Source organism: Anser brachyrhynchus (genome assembly GCF_964034855.1).
Source record: "Anser brachyrhynchus genome assembly, chromosome: 16".
In the NCBI taxonomy this organism is placed as follows: Eukaryota; Metazoa; Chordata; class Aves; order Anseriformes; family Anatidae; genus Anser; species Anser brachyrhynchus.
In genome coordinates, this window is record NC_137734.1 from 1,911,789 (window position 1) to 1,933,789 (window position 22,001).

The 22,001-nt window shown below is 60.9% G+C and overlaps 1 protein-coding gene across 10 annotated transcripts in view; it reads right to left on the reverse strand.

The window, feature by feature from the left end:
• Nucleotides 1-1,114: 1,114 nt before the first annotated feature.
• ZNF512B (zinc finger protein 512B) overlaps nt 1,115-22,001 on the reverse strand; it is a 34,067-nt gene continuing 13,180 nt past the window's right edge. For 3 of the 10 annotated variants that reach the window (XM_080557542.1, XM_080557544.1, XM_080557543.1), the window contains 9 exons: nt 21,067-21,191; nt 18,376-18,468; nt 17,402-17,500; nt 16,387-16,674; nt 15,563-15,754; nt 9,951-10,052; nt 8,821-8,883; nt 6,702-6,800; nt 1,115-6,344 (listed from right to left, as the gene is read on the reverse strand). In XM_080557542.1, the coding sequence (XP_080413668.1) occupies nt 6,048-6,344; nt 6,702-6,800; nt 8,821-8,883; nt 9,951-10,052; nt 15,563-15,754; nt 16,387-16,674; nt 17,402-17,500; nt 18,376-18,468; nt 21,067-21,191 (1,358 nt within the window). In that variant the 3' untranslated portion in view covers nt 1,115-6,047. The remainder of the gene's footprint in view (nt 6,345-6,701; nt 6,801-8,820; nt 8,884-9,950; nt 10,053-15,562; nt 15,755-16,386; nt 16,675-17,401; nt 17,501-18,375; nt 18,469-21,066; nt 21,192-22,001) is intronic. The other 7 variants (XM_080557549.1, XM_080557550.1, XM_080557545.1 and 4 more) reach the window with 4 other exon arrangements.

Below are 22,001 nucleotides of genomic sequence, written 5' to 3' on the forward strand. Positions count from 1 at the left end.
GGGTGCTGAGGGCACGTGTGGGTGCTTCTGGGACTCGGGTGGGTGCTGTACGGTCAGTAGGGACGCTGCGGGTGCCGTGGGGCTCCAGTGAGTGCTGTGGAGCCCAGGGGGGGTGCTGAGGGCATTTGTGGGTGCTTTGGGCACGGGTGGGTGCTGTGGGCAGACCTGGGTGCCGTTGGACTCCGTTGGGTGCGGTGGGGCACAGGAACGAAGCCGAGGGGCGCAGCAGGCGATTCCCGCACCCTGGGGTGCACGTTAGGGTGCCTGGGGGGCGCAGGGGAAGCTCAGGACGCACACCCCCCCCCCCCCCCCCCCCCCCGTCACGCTTCAGGGTGGTCCCTCGGGCTCTGGGAAACGCGGGGTTAGCGGTCAGCAATCAGGGGCTGCGTCTGATGTTCCTGATGTTCCTTTGGGAGGCTGCCAAAAGAGACATGAGGAAGCGCAGGGGATTTGTTCCCACGCCGGGAACGCCGGTGGGGTGACGGTTGCGGGGCCGCTCCTCGCCCCCGGCCTGGTTTTGGGGGGGCTGCCCCCTGCCGGGGGGCACCGCTGGGCCCCTGCTCTGCCACACAGAGGGCTTGAGCCAGTGGCACAAAACCCGTCTGTCCCTGGGGGTTTCCTCGGCCGGCCGTGCGCGAAGGAAGGACAAAATGGAGCCGATCCTCAGCGCGCCGCTGGGAACGTCGCAGCTGGACGCGTTCTGCTTCCAAGCACCAGCGCAAAGCTCCTGGGGGAAAAGCAGGAGCTGAGCTCGGAGATCGCCCGCCGCATCCCCACCTACACTGCTCAGAGCAGGGGCAGCAAGTCCTGGCACTGCCCCGCGGGGTCCGAGCTGCCCCATGGCAGCCCCGCAGCTCCAGAGGCGGCTCCGGGAGCATTGGGCGCAGGGCATTCCCCTCCTGCGGGGCTTGGGGTGCTGGGGCAAACGTTTTAAGGTGATTTTAAGGTGTTGGACGCAGAGGAAACTCAACCAAGGGAGCCCCTTCTCAGAAGCAAACCTCCGTGCCCATTAGGGATTTCATCACCCAGGAGGGGAACGGCAGCGCTCGCCTTGCCCACTTCCAGCAGACCCTCACGCCAAACTGCGAAATAACGATGATGATAATAAGAATAAAAAATCAATAAACATTTATTCGATACAGCTGTTTTTAATACATACAGTACATAGAGTTATCCCTCCTCGGTGCTCAGCGGCGCTGTGGTTAATAGCTGCTTGTTACAGTACTCTCAAACTGAGGATTTGTCAATGATTAACAAAAGAACAGATCGTCACAAATCGGGAGTTTATTATAAGATAGTTTACTGTTAAAACAATTTTATTTTTTGCAAATAAACACTTTTTAATATATATATTTATATATTTATATATATGGTTACAAGTGATAAATTGAAAATTCTTTTTTTTTTTTTTTTCCATTTTGCTTTTTTCCCCAAAATACACTTATGCACTAATAACTGGCATCGACGAGAAACATTCGGATATGCCGTGGGATGGGTGTCACGAGGAGAGAAAGAAAAGAACAAAACGGTCCCGGCGTTCACGTGCGCCAGCCCCGGGGGATGCTCGGTGCCCGGCGGGACCCCGGGACCCGCAGCGCTGGGCGCGCGTGCCGGTGCGGAGCCGACCTCGCCGGGGCGCCGTGTTTGTTTCACGGCAAATTCCGGTGCCGGATGCTGCCGGAGCCGTTTTCGGGGCCGGCTCCGTGCGAGGGATGGGTCAGAGCCCGCCCGGCCCCAAGCACGCGGAGGGTTTAGCCCTTGCCTTGGTGATGTGCGGGTGCAGGCGGCGTGAAGATGAATTTGGGCAGCCGGTGCCACCCCAGCCCCAAACTGACACCGTGCGCAACCAGGGCAGCGGGTCGGCCACCTCCCCGGCCCGACCACGTCTCCAAATCCCAGCAGGAAAGGGGATGAAATGGCCGAGCTCAGCGCTGCGCCAGCCTCGCCCCACCGCCCTGCTGCCCCCCACCCGTTAGGTTTCAGGCACCCAGCAAGCACAAAGCGGCGGCACCGCGCGCCCCGGGGCAGGCAGGTGCCGCGATTCCTGTTATTGCTTTGGAGGTGGGCAGCGAGGGGCGAGGAGCCTCCCCCGGGCAGGTAGGGAAAGAAAAACGCCCACAGCGAAGCAAAGCAAAGCAAAATGCCCTCTCTGCCCTCGTGGGAGGACGGCGCTCGGGTGGACCCGGGACACGAGGGACCCGGGACACGAGGGACCCGGGACACGGGGGACCCGGGACACGGGGGACGTGCGCTCACTTGGCTTTGAAGACTTGGACACAGCAGGCTGGGGGCTGCCGCACAAACCTGTCCCCTTCCACGGATGCTCTGCCCCTCGCCTCCCACTTCAGCCCCATCTCGCTCGGGGTCCGAGCCCCAGCCGGGAGCTCCCGGTGCCGGGCCGGGTCGTGTCCTCAGCGCCGGCTGCGTTGGCGCGGCCACGCTTGAGAAGAAATATATCCCTACGCTTTTATGGCCGTTAACGCTTTTCGCAGCTCTTTATGGAGAAGAAAGCAGTGGGAGAACGTATTCCTCACCGAGTAATGACTAGTGGGGGGAAAAAAACACCAAACCTTCTAAGGGAAAAAAAAAAAACAACCCTGAAGAGTCCAATTCCTCATCAAAATTTCCTTCTGACCGGGGAGCTGCTTTCACGCGGGGCTTTGAGGAGTTTCCCCACCAGCTCGGAGGCTGGCAGAGGCCAGCCCGGGACTGGGACCTCCGTCCCCACCACGCGGCACCCCTCGCGTGCCCCGAGATCCCCAGGTCCCTGGCTGGGATGCTGGCATCCCGATGCTGTCCCTGCTCGCCTCCCACGGCCCCAAATTTTGGGGCTCGTCTTACATCCCCCGGCTCCCCTCTGCACCTCGCAGGAGCAGTGCGGGGAAAGGCGTAAACATCCCTCGTGGCCAGCACGCCAAGCCAAGCTAAGCTGCACCTCCGGAGGTGGTTTTTCCTTCCCGAAGTGGTGGGGCAGGGCCAGCGGTGGGGGCTGCAGCCCCCTGCCCAGCTCCTGTCCCCCCTCCGGGCAGGCTTCGGGCCGGATCCTGCACGGCCCCGCAGTGCAGCCCCCTGCCCAGCCCCTGCCCAGGCTCTGCGGGCTGTGGCTCGCTTTGGGCAAAGCGCCGCGTGCCGATTTAATCAATGGGAATCAAATAAATCGCGTGTTAATGAAGGCGAGCCCGGGGAGATTCCCCGGGGCAGGCGGTGGGGATTGCAAGGGGAACCTGGAACCGGCGCGGCCGGGGCTGTGCGGGTGCCCCTGCCCTGGCCAGGACACGGAGGAGCCTCCTCCAGCGTCCCGATGCCACCTCCCGGCCTGAGAGTTGCAGGGGCCTGAAGAAATTCCCAGCAATTTTAGCCGCGTCCCTCCGGGGAAGGCGGATTTCTGACGAGAAGGGATTAATCCCTCCTGGAGGAAGTCTTTGGACTTTCCTAGGCATCGCCCCCACCGCTAGCAGGCGGCACCGCCGGCGCTTTACGGCCCTCCCAGAGAAGGTTTGGGGCATGCTTGCTTTTTGCCGTGACCTGGGCGAGGAGGAAAAGCATCACCCGAGTACCCCCGGGAGGGACGGGCTGCCCGAAGCGAGGCTCAGCAGGGCCCGGACAGGGACGCGCGCTGCCCTCCGGTTTTGTTGGGCTCCTGAGCGCGCTTTGGCACGTCCTGCCTCGAGGCGCGCAGCGGCCCCACGGTCGCAGGCCAAGTGGAAACCACATTTAGCTCCCAAGTAAGCGCCCTGATCTTCGGATCCAGCAGCTCGCTCTGACGTCGGCACAAGCTGCCAGCTTCCCAGCCCTTCTGGAGCCACAAACCCCCCAAAGAGCCCCCCCCGAAGCACCTACACGGGGGTCTCGGTGCAGAACTCCGTGCCTCGAGCTGCCAGCTCCTGCCAGCCTCGTGTGCTCCCCAGCTCTGCCCTCTCTCCCTTTCCTGCCACTGCTAAACCCAACCCCAGCCCCACCAGGCTCTGAAATGTAGAGAAAACCTGCGGGACAGCGGGACAGCGTCCCCACGTCCCCGCATCCCCACGTCCCCGCCGACCGAGCCTCGGACACCCCGGGTCCTGCAGCTCCTCGCAAGCCCCGTGGAGATCAGATTTGCACCGGCGATGCCATCAAAACAGAGACGGGACGGGACGAAGCGCAAGCAGCAAACAGGATGAGCCGCCGTGACTAATTAAGCTTTCTCACTAATTGCTTCGAAGCCCGAGGCAACGGCAGGGTTCCCTCACCGTGGGACGGCCGCAGCGCCGCGGGGCCAGGCAGGCGTTGGCATCCAGCTGCCGGCTCCCAGAGAAGCCGCCCCGGCCTCGGCCATGGATGTCTGTCCCCGTCATCCCCCCGGGGCTCTAAGGATTCATCAGCAGAGAAGGATGTTAATTACCGAACGCTTCCTCGGAGCTGGTGGGGGGGGGAACGGCGCTGAGACAGCGGCGGGTGGAGGCCGGGCTGCGACGAGCGGCACAGGAACCCGAGGGCTGAGATTTTCACTGACCAAAAAAAGAAAAAAAAAAAAAAAAAAGCAGAACCTCTCCTCCCCGGCCACCACCTTCCCGAGTCCCAGGCAGGGGAAGAGAATGGAGGAAAACCCGAACCGAGGTTTTCCGTCCCACTGCCAAGAGAAAAGCGCTGCGGGCGCCCTGGGGGGCGGCAGCGGGACGTGCCCGTGTCCCAAGGACGGAGGTAGCCTGGTTTTTGTCTGCGGACGGACACCGCTTGCTCCAGGGGCCCTTTCCTCCAGGCCAGAGCGAGGCGTTGGGACGAGACCGGTGCGGGAAAACACAGACACGAAAAGAAAAGCAAGGGAAGGGGAAGAGGCGCCTCGCGGCGGCTCCCGCTCCCCGTCCCCGTGGCCGGGCTCGGTGCAACGCGCCTGGGCCTCGCCCGAGGGCAGGACCCGTGATTGTCACTCCACGCTGACCCTGTGTCCCCATTGCGGCCGCCCGCGCGGCCCAGCCAAGGAGCCGGGTGCCCCAGCAGCTGCTCCCCTCTCCCGGGCCATCAGCACCTTCGGGACGGGGGCAGGATGGGGTCCCCCCGAGGTTCGCAGCTCGCGCTGCCCGGCGCGCGAGTCCTTTGGAGACGCCCGGTGCCGGCTCCCCGCAGGGACACGACGCCGTGGCTGGGCACCTTTGGGCCCTTCCCTTGCTGCTGGCAGCGCTCCCGCGACTTTCTCTTAAACCCACGACCCCTCCGGCGACCCCGCTGCCCACCGCCACCCGGGGGGTCTGCGCGTGCTCAGCACCTCCGGAGCCCCCCCCCCCGCACCCGACGCGGGGAACGGCGGCACCCAGGGGCTCCCGGCTCCGTGCCACCTCCCTGCTCCTTCCCCCACGCCGGGACAAAAAAAAACCAAAAAAACAACAAAAAAAACCCCTTGCACCGCTCCATCGGAGCCGGCCACGAAGCTGAGGCACCACGGAGCGGGGCCCCCCGGCTGTGGGCAAAGTGCCACCAGGTCCCCCCCCCCCGTCCCATCCCTTCCCACCCCCCCCGGCTGCTCCCCTGGGTCCAGCATCTTTGGGAACATCCCCCCGGGGGGGGGCTGCGGCCACGGAAAGGCTTCAGCAAGGGCAGGGGGGGCTCGGGGTGAGGCCACCGGGGCCCTGCTGCTATTGCACTTTTCTTTCACTCAAGCGTCACCAGTTTCACACACGGGGTTAGAAGGGGAGGCAGGGGGATGGGGGGGGACGGCAGCAGGGCCCCGTCGGGCCAGGGGGGGTGGGGGGTATGTACATGGGCGGGGGGGGGGCGAGAACGGTCCAGCTTGCTCGGTCCTGTTGGTTTTCCAGTGTGAAACAAGGTCCATGATTTGCTTAAAGTGGTTAATTGGTATTTTCGGTCTTTTTTTTTTGTTTTGTTTTCTTTTCTTTTCCTTTTTTTTTTTCCTTTTTTTTTTTTTTTTTGTAAAAAGGGGGGAGTGAGCGGAGGGTGGGGGGAGAGGAAGGGAAAGGAGGGGGGACAGAAAACCGGGAGCGCCCCCCCCCCCCTCCCCACCACCCTGTTACCCTGGGCTGTAAACGAATCCTCGCAGACGAGTCTCTGAGCTCTCACTTCTCGGGCACCTTACTGGCTCCCCCCTTGCGGTGGTGGCTCGGGGGCTTGGGGACGCGCTCGTCCCCGGCGGGGCTGCAGCGGGAGCCCTCCCAGCGCTCGGGGCTTTTCTTGTGATTAGTCTTTGCTGCCACGCTCTCTCTGCCTTTGGGGGATATTTCCGGAGGCCTCTCCTTGGGTTTTCTCCCCCTTTTCTTCCCGTTTGTGCTTTTCTTTTTCTCCTCCTTGCTGGAAGAAAGCTGGTCCCTGCTTTTCTTTTTCCGGCTGGCCTCGGCGGCGGTTCGGAACCAGTTCTGCATCCACGGGGTGATAACGGGGCTGGTTAGGGACCCGCCTCGGCCCGGGCAGCCCCACGGCACGGCACGCACCAGCCCAGGGCTCTCTCGCCCCCTTTTCCCAAACCCCAGCTGCCCCATGCCCTGCTGGCATCGCCCCCCCAGGACACACAGCCTGGAGGTTTTGGGAACCCAAAGGGGAGCAGTGAGGCCCCGCCAGGCCGGCACATCAGGTCCGCGCCTTGCCCGGAGGCTGTCACCACACTGCTGAGCTGCCGTGCCCTGCTCCCGGCAGATCAGAGTGGCTGGAGACGGGCAGACCGAGCGCGGGCGCGTGGCAGCAGGGCCCCGGAGCAGCCCCAGCTGCTTTCTTACCTCCGAGTGAGCCTTGATGATGTGGTACTTGACGCCGCTCTCGGAGCTGAACTCCTTCTGGCAGAGGAGGCAGCGGTACTTGCCCACCGAGTGGTCCCCCTGCAAGACAGAGCATCGGCGGGCAGCCCCGGGCAGAGCCCGAAGCTCCCCGGGCATCCGAGTGCCGGCTCCTGCAGGCTCGGAGGGCAGCGAGTGCCAAATTTTGGTGCCTGCGCACCACCCACACCGGCTGCCACGCTGCACCGGCACCGCGCGTGTCCAAACACCCCGTTCCCTCGCTGTCAGCAGAGCTGTGATCTACCGGGACCGAGCCGTCGTCTAATTTACGTCCCACATACTCACCTCGTTTCCCTTTCACGCTGTCAAAGAGCCGCAGCTACCCGCTGGATTCCTGTCATTAGAGCCCCCGTGGGGATGACTGATGGCCCGGCTCTGCCGCAGTGCACGGCCCGGGGGAGATAACGTGTTCTCTATTGACTAGGGGTTTATGGATGGCCCCCTCAGGCAATACATACATAGCGCCGTGGGAATTTCTCCGTGGCTGGCTCTGGGCTGTAAATCTGCAGTAAGAGAGCTCTTGCGTTTTGGAGACGGGCAGGACGCGGGCAGGCCTGGCTCTCCGTAAACACCCGTGCGAAAATCAGCTCAGCTCATCGATCCCCACCGAGGACGGGGCACTGCCCGGGAGCCTCTTCCACCCTTGGTAGCGCCCGATGCGTTTTAACCAGCTCTGTAGGGTTTTCTTTGAGGGATCGCTGAGGCCAGCTACGGAGGGACTCTGTGGGTTACGCCGGATTTGGCGGTGCTTGTACCCGTTGCAAAACTCAATCAGGGCAGAACTGGTGGTGGCAGCACACGGGGGACACGATGCAGCAGAGGCCACCAGCACGGTCTGCAGCTGGGGTGGGCAGACCCAGCGGGTCTGGGACCTGCAGCCCCCGAAGCCAACCCCCAGCACCTTGCTCTAGCGTGGGCTATGCCAGGCTTGCCTCTCCTGGGCAACGCAGCTGCACATTTAAAGAAAATGATCCTACAAGCCCTGGCTACCTTCTGTGCACAGGCACCAGAGCAGTGACAGCAGAACCAGCCAGAAAAACGTCTGGTTTTCTCTCTGAAACCATTTGCTGTTGGGTGCCCGGTTCTGCGCGCTAGCAAAGGAACTGCTGGAGCCTCCTGCGTTTGCGCTTTTATCCTGTATAAATTCTGCTTCTTCTGCCGGATCTCTGCAGCCCATTTTCTAAACGATCTCATTAGGGGTTGATGTTCCAGCTCGTGTTGGAGGAGTGCGGGAGTTTGTGTTTTTAATAACCACGGGGTATGTGTTGGAGCTGCCTCCTGGAAGCTACATTCAATGGAAGCCGCAGCTGGAAACCTTTCAGGGCAGAAAGCTTTACGAGCTCACTCCGTTCCAAGGCGAGGGACCTACGCCGAGCTCCCGATCCCTCCTCCTGCGGCGGCTGCGGGCCACCGGAGCCCCCGGCGCTCGGCAGTGCCACCGCTCTGCCTGCCCGCGGCCCTGCGGTCTCTGCACGGGCCGCCCTCGGCTCTCGGCGGTGCTCAGCACCTGGCTGGGAGAGGTGCTGGCCACAGCCGCGGATAAATCAGGGGCTGCAGGAGCCGTGCAGGGGCTGCTGTGGGTCGTCCTTGGGTCAGATGTTGGTACAGGCGAGGGCTCAGCTCCGAGAGATAAAAGCTCTCCACGACGTCTGCTGGGCTGCAGCCTCGCCACCTTCGGCTGCCCCGGGGCTGGGGGTTTGATCCTGCCCAGGAGGACGGTGCCGAGGGCGAGCGGCTGGACCAGAGCAACAGGCGGAGCGGTGACAACTCGGTGGCAGTGGCATGGCCCGGCCGGCCCTCGCAGCAGGCCTCCCCCCACTGCCTCCAGCCGGGGCGCCGCAGGCCGGTGCGCGGCCGCCGAGCCCCGCGGGCAGGATCCGGGGAGCGGCCGCAGCACCTTCCGCCTCCTCTCAGCGCCGAACGGCGGCCACAGGAACGCGGTCGCGATCCTTTAACCCACGTCCTTTTTGCCCCTTGGCCTGCTTCTTCCAAACGAGCCGCGGGGAGAGAAGGACGAGAACAACCCTGCCTCCAAGCCGAAGGTGCAGCAGGCGGGACCTACCTTGGTGCAGTTGGCCAGGTGAGCTTTCAGCCCCGAGACGCTGGAGTAAATGGCTTCGCAGCACTGCGGAAAGAAACACAGGAGGGTTGGCCACCATTCCCCCCTCGCCTCCGGGCCTTCCTCCGTCCCGTGGCCAGGAGCCTGCTGTGCCAGCGAGGCCACCGGTCCAGGCTGAGCAGCAGGAGGTTAATGCTGTGCGAGACGCCGAGGGCTCTGGTCACACGTTTCCTATTAGCGCTAATGGGAGTCATGTGGCCGCATCCCTCTGCAACGGGCTGAAAAACGTCTCCCCTAAACGTCTCCGTGGAAAACGTACATTTGCGAGCAGTCAGGAGGCCCTGCTGGGCTACAGGAGTTCTTGGAGCCACAGCAGACGCTTAACGGAGAAGAGAAATCACCAGGGCAGCAGCATGACCAGTTTCTGAGCAACGTCTTTTCAAAGTGCCTGGGTATGACATTAATTAGCCAGTGCGTCTCCCCCGGCCTTGCGGTAACAGCCCCGCTCAAAATTCCCATTGCTAAGGCTTTGTTTCACATTATAAATCAATGGCCCAGCACGAGGGTGGAGTTCACCTCCCTGCGAGCTCAGGCCAAGGCTGTGTTTTACAGCGAGATGAAGCACACACACACCATGTCCCGGAGGCCTTTGCCTATCCCAGCGCTTAAAAATTAAAAAAAAAACCACGGATTAAAAAAAAAAAAGAAAAAAAAAAACGAAACGACTTAAAACCGGCCCCAGCTTTACTCTGGGAAAAGCAGGTTCTGTGCATAAAGGGGCTCTTAGGCACAGACCACGCAGCCTGTGCCCTGTGCTGGTGCTGGGAGCTCCCCAAAAGCAGCCCCAGCGCCCGCTGCAGGCGGCGCGAGCTGACCTGCCTCCCCCCAGCACCCAGCGCAGGGGGGGGGCGATGCCCGAGCCCCCCGCGTGCTCGAGAGCACTGAAAGGGGACGTGCTTCCAGCCCGCGCTGCGTGGGGAGAGCAGCTGAAACCCGGGGCTGAGCAGCAACAAAACTGCCGCGGCCTCGGTGCCCGGGGCCGAGAAGAACCGGGGGTTTCTGCCCCCGAAATTCCCCCCCCGCCTCCTGCGGGGTGAAAGCAGCCCGGCGCGGGGAGGAGAAGCGGTCCTTACGTTGTTGGGACAGTTGATGTGGCCCTTCTCCTTCACTTCGTTCTTCCAGTTTTCCAACAGCCTCGGGTTGAGCTTCGGAAGTCCCGGCCGGGTGTAATTGAGCTGCGAACAACGGGAAGCCGTTAGCAGAGCGGCGCACGCCGGGGTCCTGCCCGTGGGGGAGCCCCTGGTCTCCAAAAGGGGTTTTGACTCCCTCCCGTCCCCCCTGGAGAAGTGAACCGGGGCCGAAAACGAGCTGGGAAGCTTCCCCCAGGGATGTCCCCCCCTGGGGGCGCTGTGCAGCACGGGGGTGGCTCTCCTGCCACCAGCCAGGGGGCAGCAGGGATGGGGGGCGGTGGGGACGGCAGAGCAGGGCAGGAACCGCGGCCACCTCCAGGCAGCGACACGAGAGAAGGCTCCCGCTCCTGGGGCACGCTCCCCACGGCCGCTCGGGGCCAGGCCTCGTGTCGGAGCAGACCCTCGGCCGCATTTCGTAACCCGCACGCTGGGCAGAGGGGACAGAGCCAAGCTCGAAGAGCCCCCGTGGCTGCCTTCCGCCGGTTAACGGGGATGGCCCATCGAACAATGCAAGGCTCTTGTGTCTCTGCCTCTCCTTCTGGCAGCGCCGCGCCTTCCAAGTGCTTTTAATTACCGCTTTATTAGCGACTTGGAGGGTTAGCATAGCGGGCTGGGCCCTTCCAGCTCCGTTTCTGCGTGTTCAGCACACGCAAGCGCGTCCGTGGGCACCTCCTGCCCGGCGCCGGGGCGCGTGGCCCTACCTGCAGGGCCGGCGCAGCTGCAGCGAGTCCCGCAGGGCACACGGGGCTGCTCCTCCTTCCGCTGGAGCCGCCCTTGGCCGTGCGATCGCGCGAGCAGGAGCTTGGCAAGGACCAGGGGATGCCACTCGCGTCCCCAAGCCCTCGCTCGCTCGGTGGGTGCAGGGACCCGGGCGGTTTTTGGGCCGGGGCTCCTCCGGCTCACCGATGTAACCCTGCTCGTCACAGAGGAAGGAGGCTCAAACCACACTCGCGGCGAGGTGCGAAAACCAGGCTGTTCCTTCACAACGTGCCCCCAGGGCTCAGCGCTCGCCCTTCGGAGGCCGCGGGGAGGCCGCTGGCTGCGTTTCTTTCCCAGCTGTGATTTTTCTCCAACGTGCTGATAAGCTGCGGATTTGCCTTCGTCCGGCTGGGTCGGGGTAACGTGGCTCCCCCCCCCCCCGGCAGGCTGCTCCCAAACCTCCTGCTCCCTGCCAGGGGAGCTCCCACGGAGGCTGCAGGGCTTGTGCCGGGGCGGGCTGGCCTCGGACCCTCCGCTCATTTTCGTGCCAAGCAGGGAGGGTCCCCCCCCCGCGCCCCCCAGCACGCAGCCGGAGAAGGGACGAGAGGGGAGAGGCTCCACGCGAAGGGCAGGGGCGAAGGGACTTGCAAAACGGACGCCGGTGAGGACGGATGTGGAAAAATCCCCCAAGCCCCGGCGTGCTGCTGCTCTGTCATGCTCTGCGGCCGCCAAGATGCCAGCAGAGCCCTTTGAAGCGCTGGGATGGGGCATCCACCAACCGCCCCCCCCCCGGTCCCCTGCCCCGGGAAGGCAATGCCACCTCCAGGGGAGAACACAGGAGGCTCTTTTTGTCACTGACACTGAGAGCTGGGATGCCAAGCGGCCTCCTTAATTAAAAGCCAATCAATCCCATGAACGAGCAAACATTAATGGTAACCGCACGCAGCCCCGGCAACAACCTCTCCCCCTGCGTGTCCCCGGGGAGGAGGCGGGGGGGGGGGGGATGTTCAGAGATGCGGATTCTGCTGCTCCGGCTTCCCACTCCGGAGAAAAAAAAATAAAAAAAAATCCCTCCCCGCTCTGCTCCAACAGGCACTGCACAATAACATGCAAATCCCATGTCTTCCTGGGGCGCTGCGGTTCTGGGAATGTCAAAGCCATCTTTATGTCTCTATTAAGAAGGAGCCCCAGGCATGGAATATTTTATTTTCTTCCATTTATTTCCCTCAAACAGCCTGTAAGTGAAAATCTTCGGGGCCAAATCATTAAACAGCTACAACTGGTTTTGGCCGCGGCCCATCCCCTCGGAACAGTCGAAGGATGCTGGGGTGGGAAGGCTTCTTTTCTGTGACTGGCACTTTTATTTCCTTAACTTTCCGATTTCAGTCCTCCTCTCCGCTCCCTAGACGGCTCTCCCCTTCCCCAAAACACACCGCAGCAAACGAGAACCACGCACGCCAACACCTCCCGTCCGAGCCAAACCGCTGCACCACGGAGGGCCCTAGCGCGGGGCACGGAGCTGCGACCTCTCCGTGGTCCTGCCCCGTGCAAACCGCGGCTGATTTCACCTGGGAGGCAAAGCCAGAGCACGGCCGGGAGCTGCGGCCCAGGCAGGGCTCCTGAGCGAGGGCAGGGCAGGAGGAAGGGTCCCCGAGGGGCCCTCACCTGAGCCCCCTGCTAGGAGCCAGCTTGGCCACCGCGGAGCCGAGCCCTCGGGGCGCAGCCCGGCTCCAGGACTCGCTGGCTTCTGCCCGGATCGCAGGGCCATTGTGGCGGGGGACAGACCCGAGCCAGATTTTTCTGGTCTAGGAATGCGTTCCGCTTCCAGCCTGGGGTTTTCTTAAAAAAACTCAAGCCCGCGGATGACTTTTGCCCTCGAGCTTGTTGACTGGCCCGCGCCAGCGCTTCGCTGCGAGCTCCCCTTCCGTCCCGCCGGGCGGCTCCGACCCTGCCGGGCTCAGCACCTCTGCCCCTGCTCCTGCAGGAGAGCGGCCGGGCCCCCAGCACCGTGCGGACCCCCAGGGGATGGGGGACAGGGTGCGTGCCTCCAGCTGCCGTAAATCAAATGCCCAGCAGTCCAAAGCGCCGTGAGCGGAGCAGGCAGGCAGCGCTCTCCAGGAGCAGGCAGGAAAGCAAACCGTTCCCTAAAAAGTCATGGAGAGGGCAGGAAGGACCGTGGTACCCGGCCAGAGCCCGCTGGAGCTGGGTTTGTGACACCACGAGACATCCTTCCCTAAAACCTCCGGGAGCACAAGCTGCTCCACGGGGGAGCACCGAAGGCACCAACCCGTCAAACAGACGGATTTCCAAGGTGTTTTCTCCCTGCTCACCTCCCTCCGCTCTAGGAGGCTGTTTCTCACACGCCGGCCTCCAAAAATGGGTCAGGGCACCCCTGTGCAGAGCCGGGAGCCCACCGCCACCTCCACCACGGGGTCCCCCTACCTGCCAGCCTCTCACTCCCCTGCCCAAAGGCTGAAGGCACGGAGGCGGAGCTGGGCCTTACTGCAGGTAGGGGATGGCTCCAGCAAAGGCCAGAGGAGGGCCGGAGGATTGGCACCATCTTCGCGGAGCTTCTGGAAAGGAGATTTTTCCCAGAAAAGCAGCAGGGGTGTGCCCTTCCCCATCTGACATCCTCAGCAAGCGGCCGTTGTGAAATACCTCATCTGGTTCAGCTTATCCAGAGGCAAATAAAGATCGGAGCGAGAAAATAAGACTCCAGTGTATATTTAGAAGTGCTGGATTTGGTTAGCGCAGAATGGAGGCATTGCAAGGCCTGGGATCCGAGCAGCAATCGTTTATTCTGATGCCATTGCTTTGGTGAGAAGGAATCCATCCTCCCGGGGGAAGGCGAACGCGTCCCACCGCGGGCCACCAACGGGATCCCAAGCCAGCATCCCAGCCCGGCCAGGGCCGGCTGCGGCACGGCCACGGTGGGCAGAATGTGGTGGTGGTGGGGGCCGCAGGGGGGCTGCGCCTGCCGGGGGGCACCCAGAGGAGATGGGGGCGAGGCAGGATGCTGCCAACCCCCGCGTCCCACTGGCTGCTGAGGGGCTCCACGCCCTCCCCCGAGGAAGAGCTTTGGTGCTTGGAGAAGGATGGAGCAGGGGGTGGCTTTCTTCATCGCCTCCCTCAGCGTCCCCGCTGGCTGCTAGGACGGTGGCGTGTCACCGGAGAGCTCGGGGACAGAGCAGGTCCTGCTCCGAAGCAAACGGTGAGCGGTGTGGGTGCTCCCAGTGCGGTACTGGCCGGAGCTGGAAGCATCGGTACCCTCTGGGGCCCTGCAAATCCCCAGGGCTTGCTGCGAGGTGCGGCTGCAACCTGCCACTGACCCCCGACATCTCACCTCTCCCGAGGCCCAAGCCAGTGAGGGGGTCTGCGGGCCCGGCAGCATGCTCCAAGCGTCTGGAAACTTCTTCTTCGTGGGAAGAAAAGGTGCTGGGGGGGGTCAGCTTTTCCGGGAACCATCCGCCCTCCCGCCCTGGTCACGGTTAAGCAGGATTTGTCTTTTTGCAGCCCCAGCGTCCGTGGGTTGCCAGCTCCCTCGGAAGGATGAGCACCGTGGGTGCTCAGCAGGAGCGCCAGGCGATGCGCAGGGATGCGCGGAGCGGTCCTGCCAGCACGGCTGAGACTCTGAGGAAAGGGCCATTTTGGGGGGCTATTTTCATAGCCGGGTATTTGCCAGCGTGTTTGAGCCCCTCGGAGCTGGGACGTTTTTTCCGTATCCTCAACCGAAGCAGCTCCTAACTGCGGAGCAGTCCCGGGGGATGCAGACGTTACCCTGCAGAGCAGCGCGGGGGCCCAGCAGGGCGTGCCGAAGTCAGCGTGCTCCCCCTGCCTCCCCGGGCAGAACCTGCCTCCTGCCAGCGCCTCGCCTCGAGAGAGAAAACGTCACGGACCGAGCAGATTTCAGGGTGTCGTCAAGGGAACGTGACAGCCGCTGCGAGACGCGCCCACGGATAAAACGCTCGCAGCTCCGCACGCGTTCGCTCGCCGCGCTCTGACCTCCTCTGAATTCCTCTGTGCAGCAAAGCCCGGTGCAGCTGGGGCCAGCGCAGGGCTCGAGGTCCCCGTTCTCCAGCCCGAGAGCCTCATCTGCCACCTGGGACCCGGGCTAACTCCCCCCTTCTCATCTTCATGGCCAATCTGCTCCCACCGACCTCACAGCAATTCTGTTTTCTTAGCGCTGGGATGGAGCTCACGCATGGAACTGAAACAACCAGACCACGAACACAAGAAACGCCTCATAAAAAACACAAAGAGAAGTTCATGGAGCTGCTACGCCAGGGGCTGAAACCTTTACGAGCTCTTTGTACGCCGGCTTGCACATGGGCCTGCTGTCCGGGCCCCTCCCTCAGCTCAGACACAAAATACCCGAAGTTAAGAACAAGGAGGAAAAGAGGAACGAAAACACCGAGGGGGAGAAGAGAGCGCAACACCTCTCCTCCTGGGAAGAGTCTCCCAGAAATTAAGCAGGAGAGATGGAAGGGACGAAATTCTGCCTGGGGAGTCCTTGCTCTCCGTCAAGGTGACTGCTTTAGACCCGACCTGCTCTCTCTCCACGTGCTCCTCGCTTGTCAGCCTGCACCTTGCCACAGACAACGGACCTTCCTCCATGACATCCTCGGGGCCAGACCCCGATCTCTCCACTGCTTTTATGGAGCCTCCAGATCACGGAGGCAGCTCCGGGGCTCAGCCTGCGCTGAGCGGGCCGCTGAGCAAGAAATTTGCCATCTCCGCTAATTCGCTGCACGCACCGAACACGAGAACGTGAGGCCTCGGCCAGCTGGGGCCTCGCTGCCATGCCAGGACGTCTGCGCACAGCTAGCTCAAAGCGAGGAGGAATAAAAGCCTCTTACCCGCTTCGTTTCGGGTACCAGGTCGTCCTTCATCCTCCGCTTGGTCCAGTCCTTGGCGAGCTCATCCTCTGCTATCTCCTGCAGGTGGAAGACGGCCACCTGAGCCGACGTGCGACGGATGCGGCCGCTTGGGGTCCTTTCAAAGTCTTCTACGGGGCTGGGCTCTGGCTTCACCTCTGGCTCCTCTGGCGGCTGCAAAAGAGACAAGAGTTACGACTAGGGGAGAAGAAGAGAGCTCTCCAGCCCTGGGATGGGGACACTCAGGTTTGGGCTGTTTGCAGACCTGCTGCGTGCACGTGTGGGGCTGCAGGGGCACCAGCACCGCAGCACGGGGACCCCAGGCACACACCCACCTCCTCCCACAGCCACACAGCCCAAGCGTTGGGCTGATCGTGTCCTTTCGTACTCCCGGACTTCCCACGCGTATAAACGCCTCCGTTTATTAGAGTTACGGGGTTATTAGAGTCAGATGCACCGTCAGGAGGGATCAACAGCACAGAAAAAGATGCTCCCCAGGGACGCATCCTGCCACCCCAGCAGCGGCAAGCAGCCGGCGCTTGCTGGCTGCCGAGGGAGTGATCTGATCTCTATTTTTTTTTTTTTTTTTGCAGACCACGGCTGCAGGGCCGGCTGGAGCACAGCCCTGCAGCCCCGTGGGTGCTGGGGAACACCGCCTGCCACTCCCCTCGCTTAAATACAGCTCCCTGCTTTTTGGAATGAGCTAAGGGGGCTGTCACCCGCTCCCCACCTACGCTGCAAGGTACAACGCACGCGTGCGGTGATGAGAAGGGAGAAAACAACATCAGTCCGACGTCTGCACCTGCCTTGCCCGGCCCGGCCCTGCCCGGCTCGGTCCTGCCCACAGGCTCTGCAGCTCTGCAGTCCCCCACAGGGAGGGATGGCCCCGCTCCTCGGGCTGCGGAGGTGTCCGGGGGGCTCACCGAGGCCGGGTGTTCTGACCGCACATGGTAGTCGTGGCCAGCCTTGGATTTGTACTTCTTCCCGCAGTGTGGACAGCTGAAGACGGGCTTGTCGGCCTCGGCGAGCTGCTTGCCGCAGCGCTTCTGGTGGTACTGGTAGCCCATCAAGCTGGAGAAGTTGGCTGCGCAGCCCTGGGGAGAAAGGGGGGAAGAGAGGGGTGAGGGAGGGCTGTGGTTTCGGGCACCCGTGCTGAAATGGTCCCGGTGCCGTTGCTCCGGGCACGGCAGGAACACGTCCTGCTCTGCAAACCCCTCCGGCACACAGGGCACCGCCAGGCAGCCGGCCAGCCCCACTCCCCCTGGCTTCCAGGTGCCCACGGCGGTGACACGGAGAGGCAGAGCGAGCAGCCCCGGTCCCCCTGAGCTACCTGCCCTGCTCTGACACACGGCCAGGGCTCCCCGGACGGACAGACGGCAGGCAGGGAGCAGCGAGAGTGGCGGGCACGCGCTGCCATGCGCACTACGCAGCGAGCAAACCACCTGCAGAGACAAACCTCAGCCACACGCCCCCGTTACCTGTTCGTGACTTGTCTGCAACCGGCTGGGCACCGTCTCGGTGCGGTTCGGTTTAGTTTACGCTGTGCTCGGGGCGCCGCCAGCAGCGCCGTGCCCCTTTTTGGGTTCGAGAGGCTGAGCTCGGCCTTCGGCCCTCCTCACCCTGCCCTGCTGCCACCCTGCTGCTGGGACGGCCTTAGAGTTAGCGGGACGGGGACGGGGACACGGAGTGCTGAGCTAAGGCGGAGTGGTGTGAGAAGTCGAGGGCGCACCGAGGGGTGCCTGGAGAGCACGCATCCCCTCTGCCTCAGGGCTCGCTCCTTCCACCTTTTCACAGAACAAGAAACAGGAATCGTTCTTGTACCTCATTGGGGCATTTCAGTTTTCCCATCTGCTTTAGCACTTTCCTCAGCCTTTCCCGCTCTTCCTGTTCACCAAGTCCAGCGGTTTCCACAGGAACAGGCTGGAAACAAGGAAGTAACAGAAGCGACAGAGTCAACCATTTACTCATGTCCTCTGTGCCAGGAGTGGGTGGTCAAGCCCTGCCTCGCAGCAGCTGCCCTGGCCGGGCGGCAAACCTCGCGTTAGACAAGCTGGGTCTCCCACTGCTTGGTGGCTTCGCTGCTAAACGCCAGCTTTGCTCACGCATTTCCCGTGTCTGCACTCAAAGGGCTAACTGAGAAATCCATGAGCAGCTCCTGCACAGAGAATTCACCAGCCAGGCTAAAGAGCGGGAGGATCAACGCACAGGTAAAAGACAAGTCACAACTGGTAAACACGGGACATGTAGAAATAGGGTTATGCCTTGCCCTGCTATCTCAGAGGCATACGCAACTGGCTTTTTAAGAGCAGCACCTAAATCGCTGCCTGCCAGATTTTGTTCGGGGCAAATTTTGCGGCTACTTCTCACGTGGGTGGTGGAGAGCAACACGTGGGATTTTGAGATTTGTGCAAAGCAGCACCCATCCGTCCCGGATTTGTGGGCGCAGGTTTGGAAACAGAGCTTTGCCCCTCAAAAGCCGCCTCACCACACTCACTGAACCTTCCCCCATTCTGGGATTTGAAATCCTGTTTCGTTTTTCCAGTTCCCTGCTCTACGCTCAGGGACGAGCACAAAGCTAACTAGCTGCCTGGGGATGCACGGCTTTGCTCGGCAAGGAAGGGGAAGGCTACCGCCCGCACTCAGCAGTATGCGAGACGCTGCAAAGACGGTCGTGGGAATCCCTCCTTTGAAAAGACAAAGGAAAGCGAACTGTCGATTGCTTCGTCTTCTGCATCTGCGTCATTGGGGAGAGAGGAGAAACAAGGTGTGAGGTGAGAGCTTCGCAGCTCTCTTACCTTGCTGACGTGCTCAGCCATGGTGTGGTAATTCAGCCCAGCTTTGGACTTGAACTGCTTTTTGCAGTGTTGACACTTCAAGGCATCCTGCAGCTGGAGGAATCAGAAGCAAGTCATCACGGAGGCCGCTACACCTTCAGGTTTCCAAGGGCTGCTCGTCAGCGAGCCCCAGGGGCAGCTGTTGCTGCGTCAGTGCCCCGTGGTGGGACTCAGCAGGCAACTCAGCACCCCTGTCCCCCCGACCCCATCTGAGCCTGCCGCCCGGTTCTCTCTGTATTGGCCTGGATACCGTTATCAAACCCACGTGCCCCAGTTTCTGGAAAACATTCCATTTTGGATGTAGATTTAAAGCCCCACTGGCTGGAAACATCTGGAGCTGGTGTCTTAGTCTTCCTGTTAGAGGGTTAGGACAGAGAGGCAGCTTTGATCTACCGACCTGTCAGCAGACTGTGCTCTGTGCCCTGTTAGCCAGGACAGACGCCGGAATACGACGTGCTTTATGGGCATCTGGACTGCTTGGAATGGAGATGCTGCTGGACACAGTCATGCAGAATACTTCCCGCCTCGCTCTACTCTGCTGTCTGACCCACCTCCAGCTCGGTCTCTTGCATGACTGCAGAGATGCACACACCGATGCACCAGGGGAACTTGCAAAGTGAGCAAGCAGACGATGGCTTTTGTTGGGGCTGGTGCAAGGATTTATTGACTCAGGAGGTGAATGCTCCGAGCACCAGGAGACAGGACGTCTCGACAGAAAGCTGGTGCTGGGATGGCCATGGCCGTTCCTGCTCTTCCTGCCTGGGTGATCCTCCACTTTCACCACTGCCCGTTCCCTCAAGTCTGGACTAGAAGCTGGAGAGGGGATGCAGATGGAGCTGTGAATCCCTCCTCATACTGGAGCTCTTGGAAAACGAAGAATAAACTCACAGCAGCTAATTGGGAATGACCCCCTTGTACCTGTGCTCTGATGGGTTAATCTTGTTCCATACCCCAGCACCAGTCCTAATAAGGTGGGTACTGAAAGCTTCTTGACTCACCAGATGCCAGTGCTGGACAACGTGGGGTTTACTACTCTGGTTAACACCGAAGAACATCAAATGTTCATATCCTGACAAGCTCTTCCAGCTGGGATGCTGGGAGCATACACCTGCCCTCATCTCCTTTGGGCTCAAGGATATTGCAACCGTCCCCATCCCTTATTTCCTTTCTGCAGCCTACGGAAACAGGGCAGACTGCTCAGTGACAACAGGCGTGAGCAAGGAAAGCAGGAACCAATTTCAGTCGTTTCACAAGAGTTTCTGGAGTCTGCACCTCCTTTTCCCATTGTCCAGCTAAGGAATACTTCAATCATTAAAGCAGAGGGCAAGCTAAGGGTGCCTGCGCTCCAGGGTCACTTCTGATGGGAGTATCCCGAGGGTAAGACCGTCCTGCAGGCTCCCTGCAGAGATGCTGCTGAGGTGTGGACCTGCAGTCACACACCCAGAGTCTGAGGACTGTCCTTGCCAGGCCACAGGCTGCTCTGCGAAGCACTTTAGCTCCCGAAGTGGCACGGCCACCCGGGAGGGACTGTGCCTCATGGGAAAGGGAAGAACACACCTGCTCCTACAGCTGGAGCCTGCGTGCCCACTGGGACCAGCACTCTGCTGTTGCAGACGGAGAGGCAGGCACGTCCTCTTGGGCAGGCGTGACTCGAGGCCATGGTAACTCCGCTTTGTCGTGAGCTTGGCAGGCTCTGCGAGCCCCGATTGCTTGGCTGAACACCCACAGGCCTATTTATAGAGGGGAAGACAGGCCTGACGGCTCTCACAGATTTGCACTCGGGGGGCTGGCTGGCCTCGCAGCCCACGCGGAGCCTGCCTGGCTGGGGAGCCGTTCGGAAAGCACAGGAGATAGGGGAGCTGATGGCCAAGATCTCCACTCCACTGAAGCCAGGATGCTAGCGGAGGCAGGATTCTGCCCGGCATCGATGTAATAGCGGGTTTGGAAGGGATAAAGAGCCTCTCACTGCTGTATAAATAGTGAGGCAAAGGCTGAGGAGGCATTTACAGAAAATGAATGTGGAATCAAAGCTGAGCCATGTATTTTCAAAGTGGGAGGCATTGATCCCACGTTGGCTTTCTGTGGCAATGGCTCTGCACCATGCCAGGTGACAGATGAAGATGTAATCCTGTGCTCTGATGGATGGCGGTGTGGCAGAGGGACAATTTTTCACTGTGCCATTACTGAACTCCTGCATCGTGACAGTCTGCCGGAGCACATCCAAGCTTGGTGTCTCTGAGACGTGCTCTCATTCAAACACAATTTATCTGGCCTGATGCAAGGCATGGCACGCAATGAAATCCCACAGCCAGGTCTCTGGAGGAGGCCAGATTAGAGACAACCCCAACAACCTCTCCAGCCTTAAAAGTATTCATTTAGCTACTAGAAATAACTGACTCTGCTGGTTATACGGGGACAAAGGGCCCAGACCACAAAGGGATTCAGAATTGATGAGAATTAGGTGTCCGAATTCCTCTCTGTATTTGAAATAAAGTGAGGCAGCAGCTCTCTGAAGACGACTAGCAAGTGCTCTATCAGCCACAGCCCAGAACTGCTTTTAGGAGTACCAATATGCATTTATGAGCAGCGCATGCACATGGCCATTGCCTTCCAAAATCCAAACGTGTGTGATTGAATACGGCGAGCCCTTACTTTCTGGCAGACGTCCATGTGCTTTTTGAGCCCAACGACAGTTTTCCTGGTTATCACGCTGCAGGTTGGACAGGCAACTTCTCCCTTCTCGCTGATCTCCCGCTGCCACTGGTCCTCGGGATTTGCTGGGGAGAGGAGAGAAGAGGGGAGGTATGACACCCAGTCAGAAACAGGCACCCGCCTGGACTGTTCAGCAGAGAACAGCCCTTTGTTATGCTGAAAGTCCTTTAAGCAGGGAAGTTCCCAATGTTATAAAATAGAGAGAAACTCACAGGCATGTGCCAAGCCGAAACTGCACCCAAACCATGCTGGTACAAACCACGCCTGCCCCACAGTTCCTGCAGCAGCCTGAGCAAATGGTCACTGGGCCACTTACGTGGGGTTACCTGGCCTGCTGGTATTTCATGGTGTTTCACCGTTCCAGCCCCTGCTGGTATCCTGCATAGTTAAAATATTATGATGCCCCCGGCCACCTGAACTTGCCCTGCTTGGAACAACTCCCCCCCGTCAAACAAAACAGTTAGTGGGAGCGAAACAAAGGTGAGCGTCTCGGCTCCATCCGGACGCGTGCCTGGAAAGCTTCCTTGGCATTCCTCTTCCCAGCAGACACACAGTCAGCTAGGGGAGCGTTGGCTTCCAGGCATGTGTTTATTTGAATGGCTGTGACCAGCTTAAAAAACACCCAAAATAAAAAAGATACACGTGACCAAAACGTGTTCCCAGGTCCAGAGTTCATGCCGCGTTCTCAGCAGAACAACGCCAGGTTTCCAGCAAGGGAAGCCCGGTCTGAATGAAATCCGCCAAGTCTGTTTATTTGGAAGCGTTTGCATGGCTGTGAGATCAGAGAGTCATTTATTTGAATTTGAAACCAGTGCAAGGCATTGCAGCTGTGTTTATCTTGTACATCCTGCGCTCCTCCTGCTGTCAGAACTCCC